Genomic DNA, 14,979 nt, shown 5'->3' with positions numbered 1-14,979 from the left:
AAGGGTGCTTTCCTGTTCAGTCAGACCCTATCTGAACTTCCAAACTCCTTTTCTTCTCCATCTCCCTGAGTCATTTGCATCTCTTTTATGTCCCTACTTCCCATTATGCAAACGTGTATGCTAAAAAAGTAGCCCAGTTTGCAAAGTGAGTCACTCCATTTCCTCACACTTTTTTAATCAATACCAGCCAGGGGAGGAGGGTTATGTGGTGCTCACATTTATGCTAACTAGAATATTTGAACCATTCTCTTTGAACTGTAGTTACCTTGGAAACCAGCCCACAGGAGGTGCTGCTTTATAACAGTAATTATAATCAGTGGTCAGACTAGGTCTTTTGTTTACAGAACAAAGCACGCATGCATCTTGTAAGCAAACTAGTTTATGGGTATTGTTCAATTTTACACTACATAGGCTTCTTAGGTGGCGACAACCTTGAAGACCTTTACACTTCATTAAAGGACTCGCTCCCTTTATTCATCATGGATCTTAAACAGATTATGTTAAACAGGAATTTTGGAAGAGGGTAAAAACCCCTTTCTTTGCTTATGATGCCTTCATGATCTTTGGATCACTGTTTATGCAGAAAAGATGCAGCCCAGAGAGATTCAATAATGCATTTGTGGCCCTTGATACTCCAATTTGTGATGTCCATGAAATCTCACTTCTGGCTATGTAGCTGATGAGCGAGTGAACGCAGAAAAGGCCTTCCCACTGTTTCCATTTGTAATTTTTGGAAGTCATCATGAGAAGTGATCCATCTTGACTGCATCTTGGCAACTGTCATGCTCCACCAAAGCACAGTGTGAGAGGGGGCACAAATACAATGTCTTCCGGCAGCACTGATGTTTATCTTCTAAGCTTCATGAATTTGCATTCCTACGAATTTTACTCATAATGGCACACAGCACAGACAGGCCTGGCGTCTTATCAGTCTGCATACAGTGTTTGTTTTACAAGTGGACAGACAGGAAAAAAGGATTTGAACATTCTGATGAGGAAGCCAGATTGATGATAATACATGCTTCCTCTAATGGGCTTGATGGGCTTTATAAAATATTTATTAGTGGTAACTATTGTTGTAACATTGCCAGCTGCATCTGAGGGATTACATTTTTATATTAATGAAGCAGTCCATGTATTAAAGCCTAGCTGCTCTGAGAAATAGGGCTTCGTTCCATATCACAATTTATGTTAAAACCTTGGTGCACGCAGGTTGGAAAAGTTTGAATTCCAGCATGTCGTGAAAAAAAAAAATCCTATTATTACATTGAATAGCATGTACCACCCAGAGCAGACTCATGATAAATACTATGACAAATATTTGAGGACTTGTCATTTCTGCTACTCCCCTGTCTGAAGGTAGATGTTTGTTCGCAGTCTCGTGTAATTTCCCCTTTTCAGAACACACTGAAGGCAATTTCAGTCAGAATGACTTGAGTTCATATAAAAAGTGTTGTACTTATACCATCTCCTGTGCATTGACTGTAGGGGTAGACCTCTTTTCTTTGTAACAGCATGCTGTACCATTTATGGACTTTCACAGATTTATTTCAGTAAAGCGAGCTAACCTATTCATTTTCAGTCACTTTCATCTGCTGAGTTAGTGCCTGCATGCCCTCAGTCTTAACTCTAAGATTAGTGTGGTGTGACATGGTCTGTGTAGTACTGTTTGTATGTGGGTGTGTGCATAGTGCAATTGCTCTACTTGGAATGCATCTCCATTTCTTGTGTAAACAAGTCTTTTCTGAAACTTGCCATATTCTGGTTTTAACAAATCAGAGGTGCCAAATATCAAAACAATGACCCTCTAATTACATTATTAAACTCTTACAAGCAGTAAATCAATTACATCTAATCAGAATTATTGGGTGACTTATGATGTGACCCATTACTTTTGAATGCATATTGTGAATTAATTAGATTATAAAACATAGTTGATCAAAACATGACTTTGGCTATGACTGGTAATTAGTTTTGCTGTTTTCCTGCCAAGTTTCTGTCAACAATGTTGCTTTAACACCTCTGAAATTAGACACGCTTCTTCTTTTTGTCAAATTTGTCAAAAGGCTTTTTCAGACATTTTACAGAATTAATTTATGACCAATCTGAAAATAACTTTCACAGACATGAATGGAAGTGATATAACCATAGTCAAGATAGAAGACATTCTTATTTGAATTCAATCCTCCGTATGGATTGATGAATCTCACAGCAGCATGCCTCTCTGGCAGTGTCGAATAAATGATTATGCTCCAGATAATTAAAGTGCACAAATCATGGACATCAGACCTGTGGTGAAAATTAGAGAATGCACGTTGGAGCTGTGGGCTTATGACTAATCAGTATCTAGTGATGAAGGACAAGACTGGAGGAGGAGGTCTGGTGAAAACATGGGGGTGGATTGCAATAGCCAAGTTTGATTTGGTAGAGATAAAGCTTTAGATAAAGTAATCCATGTGGCAGGAGATTTGTGTTTATACTGAACTACAGGTCAGAATTAAACACACCACTGGAGTGCTTTTGTAACTGCTAATAATAATTAATTTACAGCCTAAAAGGAATCTGGCTGTATGCTTAGGGTAAACACAGGTACAAGAGGGGTATCCTGCAGGGAGAATGGATATTTTTCATCTGACTTATGTCCTGGTGATCATTTCAATGGGATCTAGAAGAAAAACTTGGTTTAGTCACATATGGCAAGGTTCCCAATGTATGAGAAGAAGGCAAAAATAAACCTCTCCACCTGTTTTTCTCCACACTGATTTGACCACTGAAGTCAACCAGCATCAATGTCATAAAAAGAACCGGTGGTCATTGGCTACCAAACTACAATAGAAATGACCAAGTCACCCACACCTCCATATTCCGGGCTTCTAAATTGCTGCTATAAAATGCCCAGGCCAGAGGGGTAATAGTTTTTGATAATGATCCTGGGCTAAGCTTTGGTGCTGTGTGACCACATGCTGCACAGACAGCATGCTGATTATTTCTCTGAAGTGGGCTGGATGTGTGTCCGTAACGGTAATTTCCAGGCCTGATTGGCAAAGAGCGATGAAATTGGGGGCAGTTAGCACTGAGGGGAAAATAGTTCTGGAGTGTGGGGAAATGCAGCAGCCATCCAATGGTAAACAAATTATCTGAAGTGAACTGACAACATTAGGTGATACAAAGCGCCGGTCCACATTATAAATATGGTCTTTAACTACCTGTTTTTTCCACCATTTGAAACGACTGAACAGTCCTTAGAAAGGAGGGGCCACAGATCTTTGATATGTGCAGGGCATTCAATCAAAACCACAGTGAATCAAAGACTATCACTTGATGTGCATATACATATCCAGTAATGGTTTGAAATGCAAAGATATTTGCAAGGACGTTCAGTACTGTCACATAAATCTGACTATATAAAAGATAAATACAGATATGCAGATATAGAAATGTAGAAAACATGTTTACCATGTTTTCGTGTGTGTGTCTGAATATTACAGATAATGTTTGAGCAAATCATTTCTTTTCTCTGTTATTATCTTAGCTTTTGTTGGACAATTCAATATATGACAGTCTGTACAGCCACATGTGTTTCTTAAGGATATGCCCCTAACCCCATACTAACAAATATAATCATTCAGATAAAAGCCTTTCTAGGCCTTAACGATGCTGCAGTAGTGTGGCCATGCTGAAATGATACTGTTCTCCATATCATAATTGGGCTGAGACAAAGACAGAGCAAAGCAAACATAAAAACAAGTTACACTCCAATTAACATTGAAAAGTATGTGATGGCATTGTGAAAATCTGCAGTGTGTCTTTAAGAAAAGATAGCTGTTAGATAATAGTGGATAAGCTCTTATGAAAGTGGAACAAAATCCATCCATCCATCATCTGTACCCCCTTAGTCCTAACCAGGGTCCCATGTGGATCAGCTGGAGCCTATCCCAGCTCTCTCTGGGTGAAAGGCAGGGGTCCACCCTGGACAGGTCCCCAGTCCATCACAGGGCCACATAGAGACAAACAACCTCACACACTCACACTCACTCCTATGGGCAATTTAGAGTCACCAATCAACCTGACATACATGTTTTTGGACTGTGGGAGGAAACCAGAGGACCTGGAGAAAACCCACACAAGCACAGGGAGAACATGCAGACTCCACAGGTTTGGTTGCGAACCCACGAGAAGAGAGTTTGCTGTGAGGCAACAATGCTAACCACTCATCCACCGTGCTGCTGGTACAAAATCACAAAACTCAGTTTCACAAACCCAAAGAGCCAAAGTAAAGTGTCATTTCTAATCTTTCCAAACAGTATATGAAAACAAGGTAAACAATTAATATTTTTTGAGTTTCTATTCATAGTACATGTTTAGCTGTCTGTTGTCTCTAGCGACAGACAAAAGGAGTCTGTTTCTGCTCTCTGTGCCCACACATTTACAGAACATAACTCTTGAAGTCAAAGCCCATTTGTCTTACAGAAAATTGGCATGTCTAGACTGTTTTCCATTTTATTATTCATGTATTTATTTATTTTTAACCATGCTCTCTAGTAAAAGTCCATTAGGATGCTTAATAAAGCATTATTAACCTGGATCTCCCGGTCTGCCGGCACCTGAGCACAATCACGCACCTCCCATCCTATTACTGTCAGTGATAAAGTGTGCAAAACGAGGTGTTTAATTCTTAATTGGGCATTTTAGGTTATGAAAATATTTTTGATGACTAAGTGAGGGGAGAGTCCTTGTCTTCCTTCTGTTACATGTCATGTCTGGCAGAGAATAAAAAAAAAAAAGGTAAATTAGGGAGAGGCAGGTTTTTTGACAATGCGGTGATGCACAGTGAAGGATAAATCTGCCAGATGTGAGAGATATTTATTTGGTGCAGAGGGGCTGGATAAAGTGTGGCCACGTTCATCTAAGCCCCAGCCCTCTCGAACACATCACCGCTGTTTCTATACTGTGGTGTCCCTATGAAGACATGTTTGTTGCTAGAGTCAGCCAGGCTTTAAATTGAATGAGGGAGGTCACTGTTTAACTGTTTGAGTGAGAAGAAGAAGAAGCTGGTATCAGTCTTTGATTCTCTCTGGCGCATGTTATCATCTCTTCCAGGGCAAACACATTTAGGGCTGGCAACAAGGAACAAACTTTTTAAAATCAACATGCTTAAACAATTAGATGCTTAAAAAAAATTCAAACGTTCGCTTAAATTATCGCCTTATTCATCAGTCACTAACATTCACTATTCAACAGTTATTCAAAGACCAGACCAAGGACCTCCTCTTTGTTTTTAAACACAAAACCATAGTTTAGTCATAGATTTTTTTTTTATTTAATGTAGTATTTAAAAATGCCAAACCCTACAAAGTACAAGGTCTGTATGACTGTAGGTCATTTTAAAGTGTTCTTTCATATAAGATGGGTAATTTTTAGTACCCAGTATGAATTGACTTCTAAAAAAGGAGGATCCTAAAATTCCCATTATACAAACGCAGTAGTCATTTGTTGAGAATTGTAATCCTCCAAGCGAAAGACGAGATAACCCTAGAGTCATCATCAACATTTTATCCTTTGGAAAGCTTCCTCCATCATCACAGAAGACATTATAAAACTGTCTTTAAAGGCTGAGTAGTGGCCCCTGTCATGAGTAATCAGTAGAGTGCATATTTAAGTCATGAAGCTCAGGTTCAGGGAAGGTCCACGTGATGTCGCACATGTGTGTATTTGTGTGAAAGATGTGCAATTGTGTTAGTGAATATTTTTGAAGAGGCCCTTTAAAGAAGTCAAATTTTTTGTTTACAACACTTTCAGGGCAAAGCGTGACAGAATTAGCATGCACTCCTGCTGCAAATTGTGTGCGAAAATCTGTGCGTGTGCAGACGATCGCATAAAACAGCCAAGAACATCTGCAGCCTAATTGAGCGCTGTAATGAAGCTGATGCTGCACTGATCTGACTGGTGAGAAAATGATCCAAAAAAAAAATAAAAAAAATTAACCTATTTTTCTTTTGGATTACACATGACAAGGAGGACTAGAGTGAGGATATAGATAGGTTGTAAGAATTATATAGGCATGCATGCTGCCAACACAACAATTCTACCAACAATTACAGCACAGGCTCAGCTGTTTGGTTATCTGTCATGACTGAGCAGATACAAGAGTCCCCAGCATTTACAGTGTTTTTTCTGGAACATATCAAGAGATCTGTTGAGTATCTGTCTATATGTTAGCGTGCTTCGCCTGTGTGCTCTGTATGTGTATACAGCCAAGATAAGCAACTCATGTGGGAACAAAGTCAGAGATGAACAAAGCTGTCTGGGTTTGAAGGGCAATATATATGGTGAGATAAAATCTCACCTAGCCAGCATCAGCCACAATATACACACATTTATGAAGAGCCTGGTTAGCCAGGGAGAAGCTGCTGAGCTTCAAGATGATGAAAAGCTCATTACAGTTTATGGTTTGAGGTACAGCACATTATTTTTCCTGATGTTGGTTTAGTAATAGACATATATTAAAATGAGGCAGTGCACAGGATTGTGCATTTCTGAGTGTGTGTGTGTGTTGGCAGTCGAGTGATACAGGAAAGGTAGTGCATGAATCAATAGGAAAACTTCTGTTTACATCATTAACAAGCTATCTGTCAGATGGAATTAAGTTCAAGGCTGCAAAAATGATTGGTGGTGATTCAGTGGAATTTTCTAACTAAATTAAAATCATTCTTTTGTATGACAACAATCTTCCTCTCATGTGGTTCAAAATCTTACAACAAAGCAAATCAGCTTCCTTGTCTGCAATAGTGTAAGTCATTTCCTTTGAATATAAAGTAAGGATATAAAAACTGCACTGCACATGACTGAACTGCAATACAGAGATGTAAAATGCACCTTTAGGTTGCTTGTCTGCTCTGCTTGTTATTTTAATTTACTGTTATTCTCCGATCAGCTTTTATTTGTCATAATTATGCGAAAAACGTGTGAGTGATTCTCTATAATAGAGTAGTACATATTCCTTTTTGTACAGCATGTATGCCTGTGTTTGTGCTACTACGCATATCAAGGAGCAAGAAGGATGTTAAGTTGTTCAAGATAAAAGTAGTCAGTCTGATCCAAGCAGTTGAAGCTTTGAAAAAGAAAAGAAACATCTGTCAACAAAACTGCCGTAATAAAATGTTATAGACGAGGTGACACTTATAAACCTTTGCTGCAATTTGTTTTCTCTAATCACACTGAGTGTCTGAACGAGGCATGTCAGTGTCTATATGCATGTGTGGGCTTTAGTTTATAGGCAGTCTATCATTGTTTATAACTACACATCAGCACCACTCTGTACCCTCCAGTCTGATCCACAACAATACCCTTCATCTCTATCACCACCATACCCTTCCCCATTAATACACCCTTTGCCTCTAATGGAGTTCACTGCATACCACTTTCCACCTGAACAAGCGGTAAAGGAGTGCAGCTAATAGCTGCTGCACAGTTTGAATACACGGGTGCAAGCTCAAGTTAATGCATGCCACTAGAGCAGTGTTGGCAGACAGGACTGTGTTATCTGCTGTGGTGTGTATGGGCCCAGCCCATCTGTACAGTGACATCCTTCATAAATGAATCAAGCTGAGCTGTGACGCCTGTCTCTTAGCCTGCATGTGCTTCAGTCCTGGTGCCACACTGACACCTCGGATACACCTACAGTATTTTGTCTGTGCACCATGAATAGTAAAAGAATGTGCCACAATTGCATATCACCCTTTAGGGTTCTTTAAACACGAGTTTGACAAGAGGCTTGAGTGAAATTGGTGGAAATGGGCATGTGGTCCACTTCACTTTTCACTTCATTCAGCACTTGAAACATTGAAAGCATGTGTTTAAAAAAGCCCAGTTATTCATATCTTTGATCTGGAATTTCGATGTACAATTGTCCTGATTATATTATATAACTGGAATAAACCTAATCTTCACTTTCTTCTTTTGTTCATAAGGGGTGGAGACCATGTTTTCCCAGCAGCCACAGGACCTTGTGGTGGTGGCGGGCCAACCTGTGACCTTACCGTGCACTATCCCTGGTTATCATGGTGTTGTTCTCTGGATCAAAGATGGACTAGCACTGGGCGTTGGCAGAGACCTCTCTGGTAAGACGCAGCATCCTCTTGCCACCAGAAATTCTTCCATGTAGACAAACTGTTTCTCCTATCAATTACACTCTATATTATAACAAATGGCTGATTCACTGTATGTCTATTAAAGCCCTCACATGTCAACATCCAACATCCTCTGCCAAATGCATCACTCCCACAGACAGATAAAAGAGTTCCATTATTATGAGTACATTACAAGTATTACATAAAGCACCAACAATTGTATCACTCAACTTGACCAAACAGAATCAAAAATTCATTTCTGTCCCTGTGTTCGATGTAGACCTAAATTGCATATACTTTGTTTCTGGCAGAGAAGCACAAAAATCCCAACGAAATGTGGAATCAATAGTGGCACTGGTCTTTCTCTGGTGCTTCAGGCTGGTAAATGGCTTTTTGAAGAGGCGTCCTCTAATTACACTGCACCTCATGTATAATTGCCTTAATTGTTTAATTTCAAGTCAAAGAGACTACTGCGCTGTCATTTAGTAGCCTGTTGTTCCACCAGCCGAGGCTTTATGTATATTCATGACCTAGATGGATTTCAAGGAAAACACATCACTTCCCTAAATAAACATTTACAACCTTCTGAAGCGCTGAGCAATTGAATAGGAAATCCATAAAAGCATAGTAGGGCCACTTCATTTATTGAAATGATCATTAAATTCTTTCAAAACAGAGATCCATTTGAGCCTGTACACAGCACTCCATACACAATAGGATAAATTACTCTATAAGGTCACGCTCTTTAGTTTACAGCTTTTTAAAATACAAAAGTCTCTAATGATCAGGAATGATTAAATATTTATTCCACTAGTGACTGGGGGTCTTCTACCGTCTGACCTTAGCAAACAGTCCTTGTCACTGATGTGCTGTGTATTTAAACCGCAGTGGCTGACAGAGCCCACAGTAAACCCATCCTCTTCCCTCTTTCAAGTCCTTATCAGGCCCAGGGGAGACTAAAAGGTTGCACTAAACAATGGTCCTGCAGCCTTTGAGTCTCCTTTGGAGGAAGAGGGGGCAGACTGGAAGAGCACTTGTGAGTTGACTTGTGCTACACATAGAATGAGATAGAGAAGGAAAGAGAAAGCACAATTTTCTTTGGGGTCAGAGTGAAGCTGAAATGGAGCGTATGTTTTATCCATTTGTATGCTATTGATTTAACAAGCTAAGACGATCAGGATGAAATCTAATTTCAACAATGGGTAAAGTAAGAGAGATCAACAGAACAGATAAAGCACAGAAGGTTTGGCAACAACACACAAGAGAACTACAGTAGATCAACCTTTAATAACACAACAGTGAACAGTTTAACGGTCATAGAAAGAGAGCTATGATCCTGACCTTGCCCTTCTTTACAACCATTAACTTCTCATTCTTCTTTTGTAGGCATAATCAGACCAAACGTTGGGTTTAAGTTAACTTGAAGTCATTAAACCTTTAGCCATTATAAAAAACCCACAGGGTTTTGCCTGAAGATAGCTCGCTAACTGTGTCTTCTACTGAAGCACATGACACTTTTGTAAAGTAAAGTGCTCCACAGCTGTCCTTCTTATCACTCCTGCCTACATAAACAAGCAATACATGCAGCAATAAAAGAGTGATGGTACATCCACAGAAAGATGTACACAATGAAAGGAAAGTGGCAGCTGTATACATAAAAAGTGTGACGAATCAAATGTTACATGGCGCTTTTCAATAATATAGGTCTGCTCGGCTATTCATAGAAAGAAGCTGTGTCGGCAATGGCATGCTCCGCCTGGGACCTGGTTTCCATTCACAGGAGCAGTGATTAAACCGAGAGAACTCTTTCACCATTCAGTGCAAGAAATCACAGCACAAAAGCCAACGATTCCTATCTGTCCCTGAATTTCCTGTTCATTCCCTTTTGTGTCACGCTTTTCCACTCTAATTAAAGACAAATAAAGTATCCCCACAGTGGCTCAGAATACACCAATTAATGTCACGAATATACATGACAGCTAATGTATCTGCTACACATGATGACGGAGACAACAGACAAGCAGCTATAAGGTGAACTCTCCAGGTGCGGAGAAGCAAGTGCTTCTATATACAATGCATCGTTAAAATTAGGATACAGGAAAATGAGGGCTTGAGAGGGAAAGCTGTGAGTTAGAGGACCTTCATCAATAAGGACGTGTCACTGTAGCCTCTGGTGGGAGACAACTGAAGACCCCTTACCTGTCTGCAGCAGCAGCTAACCTGTTTCAGTGCCCTGGTGTTTACACTATGTGTAACGTGTTCTAGGTGAATTCCATAAATCATTAGGCCACACCTCTAGTGTCTATATATTTACATGCACTGACACAAGCACGTATGCAATTGATCCAGCCTCAAGACAAATCCATTCCCCCCTGATGGATTCATTACTCCTTAATGGGGCTATTTTACATTGTTTGCTTTGGGTAACACATTGTGTCTCTGAAATTCACTCAGAGATCGAAGATCAATGGCCCTTTGTAGAAGCACATAACATTCAGAGGTGATCAGTCTTCATGTGCGCCAGTATAATTTCAATCATACTGGCAAAAAGTATGATCAAGGTGCTTATAAGGTGACAGAAACACATTAGAGTGTGTTTATGTTCTTTGAGAGTGAAATTATAATGTTCTTATCATTTACGATCCACCACAAATGCAAATGACTTGTCCTTTTGCAACCAGCTGATAATCTACAGAAATGAAACTGGAACAGGGCCATCTCCTCACACAGCATTCTTAGTTTGCCAGAGGCACAGATGAGGTAATTGGCCAGATCATCTGTTTGTCTAGAAGAAACTGACATGGCTCATACCTTGCTAAAATTAATACAAGCTAGACAAAAGCGCATTTGAAGGAAGTTCTGATTCTAGGGTAAGCACTGGCACTCACTAGGTGTAATGGAGTCAAATCAAGGTCATAACACTCAGAATATGCAATAATCATTACCCTTGTGATCTGCAATGGTATTATTGCTTTGAATCTCATCAATGAACATAAAACTCAAGCAAAATGGTTTTCTGGGTGACCTTGTGCGTATAATGGTGCATCCTCTCTTTTAGGCTTTATTCTGGTTGTGAAAAGCAGAAAGCTCATCTTCTTTCATTGTCAGTGATTATTAATGATATTAATGGAAGCTTTTAGTTTTGCCCAGGTCTCTATTAACCTTGTTACATTTGCAACGTGTTTTACTGAAGCCATGCTATAGCTCAGTTAGGACACACTGTAGTATGTCATGTGAAAGACACTTTAAAAGACATTTTAGAACCTGTGTGATAGTTTTCCCACAAAAACAAAACAACAAAAAAAAACTGGTTCATCTTATTTTTTCACGTTTTAGTTAGTTTCCTATTTATTTAGCCTTTTCTTCCCCCCAGCTTTAATGTTTACATGTTCTTTTTCCTCCGTCCTCATACTGTACACATTAAAGGCTGCATATAAAAGGTTGAAATGCAGAGACTTGCTTAATTGGCTGTAACTCACCCTACCAGCATAAAATGAGTCCCACTTCATGCTCTATTAAAAGCAAAAGGTTTCAATGAAGCACCAGTCAGTAATTGGACTTTGAGCATACGATGTGTTTTCGCAGTAGACAAATTCAAGGACTTAAAAGACGTTATAAGGCTGCCCAGTCTCTTATGTTCCTTTTGGGCGCTACAACATATAACCAGATTGTAAAACCTTTACAGTGAAAGACTGAAGTGTTTGGGGATCTCTGAAGTGAACATGAGTCATCGGCTAGCTGTTACTGACAAATCAATATTTCACTCCACAGCATTTGTTGGCATTGACCCAACACTTGGATGGGTAATGATAGACTTTTTTTTTTTTTTGTTTTTTGGAAGGGGAATGACAAGTGTCAGATTCTAAAGCATAAAGTTTTCTTTTACAAAGCTCAAAGTTGGCTTTGTTCTGCTCTGCAGTTCTCCAAACTTAGCCATTAGTTTGTTTTATTGATCAATTACTTAAGAATAACTGGAGGGAAAAAATGATTTGCTGGAAAATATTAACTTCTTGGAAGTGCAATTTTTATTAATAGACAATCTCATTTCATTGCACATACTCTATCCTCAATAATTAGAAAGATAGAGTGAGAGAAGAAGAAAAGGGATCTTCAGAGACAAGCTATTCCAAAAGCATGAGAAATACCCCATAAAGCTTCCCAGTCAAGCACATTCTTCTTCCTGCTTATTTGCCCCAGCGGAGGGATGCACTCCACAACACATTCGCAACGCATATTTCGATAATAGTTAAGGGACTATCTTTAAAACCATCTTGCTTGACTTGAGTAAAATGCCCAAGTCTCATGGATATTGCTCTGCTTTCTTCCATTATTAAACTATAAATCATTTCACAAAGCAATGCTGAAACAACTCAAATTCTTGCTGTTCGTCTTTACAGTTGCAGAAAAACATCATTCACCAGAAAGCTGCAACCTGCACCACAGCTCATTAACACTGCAAGGAGAGCCATAAAACGTGTGAAAATGCATTGCAAGTAAATTAACAAAAGAGCAATCAAAAACTATAACCTATGAAGTAATCTATTACTCATCTAGCTACTGTTTGAATTGTCTGGTTCTGCAGCACATTTAATGTTAAAAAAGCTCATTCCATTTTTCTGCATTATAACGAGGTTATATTTGTTTATGTTGTTTCGCCAAATGACACAGTGTCATGTGTTGTCATAGAGCTCCCTATATATCCGTTAGGTTTTTGTTTTGTAAATATGTAAAAAATTTAAATCACACTTCTTGTTTTAGCAAGGTGATTAAAATGAACAAATATGTGCTGCAGGCTATCCTCGTTACACGGTGATTGGCGACCACAGTTCAGGAGAGCATCATTTGCGAATCCAGCGTGTCGAGCTGATGGATGATGCTGTATTTGAGTGCCAGGCTGTCCAAGCTGCCATGAGGTCTCGTCCTGCTCGTCTCACTGTGCTGGGTGAGTCCAAATTAAACGCACACACACTCCAAACAGCATTATTGCATTTGGTACAAACCACCTCCAGGCACTGAGGTGCAAAGCAACTCACAGAAAAGGCTTCACTGGTGTCACTGGCTTCTCACTGCATCATTAGTTTTTACATCTTTCATGTTAGTTTCAAAATGCATGGGCTTGTTTTTTTTTAATTTGTATTATGAGCTCTGTGTATGATCCTTTATTAGAACAAATGAAAAAAGCATAAGCAGTATTGTGCTTTTATATATTAGTGAGATCAAAGCCCATATTCAACCCAGACCTACATCTCGGGCCTGAACACTGGGCAGAAGCACTACTAGAGCTGCATGTGCACACACACCAAATATGTACATTTACATGTCTTCTGCAAAACATTATAAAATGCCAGGATAAAACCTCAGGTCAGGAGGGAATTAAATCTGTACTAGCAGTTGGTTTTAGTATGACTAAATCTTTATGGACCCTTCCACTTCCACTTTAATTTCTTCCTCTGCATGCAGCCTCCTCCTGCCTTATTTCTGCAAGCTTCAGAGGTTACTGGTTGTTAATTAAACTTTACTGGGTTATCATTCAATGTTGCCATTTCTACCTTATTGGGTAGCACTAGTGCAATCTCTGGCTCCCGTCTCTTTCTTGGGCCATTCAAGCTTCATCCTGTCTCCTGCTGTCTCTCAAAGAAAGATATCTAGAGCCATTGACAGAGGGAAAGAGAACAAAGAAGAATGAACGAGGAGGGGAGAAAAAGTTGGAGGGGGGGGGGGGGGTGTCTGCCACGCAGTATCCTCGCCATGAGCGACTGATCTGCCTTATTGATCCAGCCTAATGAAAAGTGAAACTAACGATTTGGAGGGGAGAAGGCAGCAGGAGAAAAAGAGAAAGGGGAAGACAAATTGTGGCTTAACGTTTCTCTGGCTGCCAAGTTTCCCTGCAAATGGATATGAGCGAATAATTATGGATACTTCTACAGAGCTGGAAAATGTCTGTTGCAAGTGCACCTCCCAACCCTTCACTACTGTCCATTGTTTCAAAGATGAGCTACTGATAGAGCATCTCACTACTGTTTAATTAATCACAGCAAGGTATGTTATTCAATTTAATTATCATATTTAATGACATTACTTGCCTTCTTAATATCCGTGCGTCAGTTTTTAAAGTTTTGTTTTGGTTGAAACTGCAAGTTCATTTGAAAACATTCTCATGCAGAAAAAAAAAAAAAAACAGCTGTTTTACACAGCAGATGCAAATAATTCTTGTTTTTTTGTTTTAATTGAAACCCCTTTACACTGTGCTTTCCAGATTTGGCAAACTGTACGCAGGCTACTCAAAGTAATTAAAACAAAGAAACAAAGTATTTGCAAATATTTGTTTTTGGACTGCAAACAACATACAGCAGCAGGAAGTACAGCAGTTGGCCCTAGTGTATTTAAATAGCTAATCACTAATGAGAAACGGGAAGCCCTTATTACCTATTTGGCCGATTGAGGGTGAGAGAGTGTATCATTCCCCCCATAAGCCCAAATATAAGGTGTTTGTTTAATCCTCTGTCGAGCTAGCTGACTTTTGTATGCACTGCCAGTGAGAACTCCACGCTGACATAATGGAGGAAATATATGCAAGGCCTGTGTCACAGCAAACTCCAAGCTGTCAATTATTTGCCAGCGGTGACAGAGTGTGTCTATCGACTCAGAAGACAGCTATGGCCCCACACACCTATGCGCACACACAAATGCATAGACCTTTGCACACACCCCCACATCCACTAGTGTACAGCCTCCCTTCTCTGCGCTGACAGACAAATAAATCTAAAACTCTCCACTCTTTTTTTCATAACTCACCATCAGCCAAAACCCCTTCATGTGCCATGGCACAGAAACTTCTCTTGACTTTGAT

General features: G+C 39.6%; 1 protein-coding gene across 1 annotated transcript in view; it reads left to right on the top strand.

Moving 5' to 3' along the window:
* kirrel3b (kirre like nephrin family adhesion molecule 3b) overlaps nucleotides 1-14,979 on the top strand; it is a 144,382-nt gene that overhangs the window by 81,500 nt on the left and 47,903 nt on the right. The window contains 2 exon segments of the mRNA XM_026332110.1: nucleotides 7,971-8,120; nucleotides 12,922-13,071. Of these exon segments, the coding sequence (XP_026187895.1) occupies nucleotides 7,971-8,120; nucleotides 12,922-13,071 (300 nt within the window).

The sequence above is a fragment of the Mastacembelus armatus genome, chromosome 13, assembly GCF_900324485.2.
Source record: "Mastacembelus armatus chromosome 13, fMasArm1.2, whole genome shotgun sequence".
NCBI lineage: Eukaryota > Metazoa > Chordata > Actinopteri > Synbranchiformes > Mastacembelidae > Mastacembelus > Mastacembelus armatus.
The sequence above is the reverse complement of the archived record's forward strand: the minus strand, read 5'-3'. Positions and strand labels throughout refer to the sequence as shown.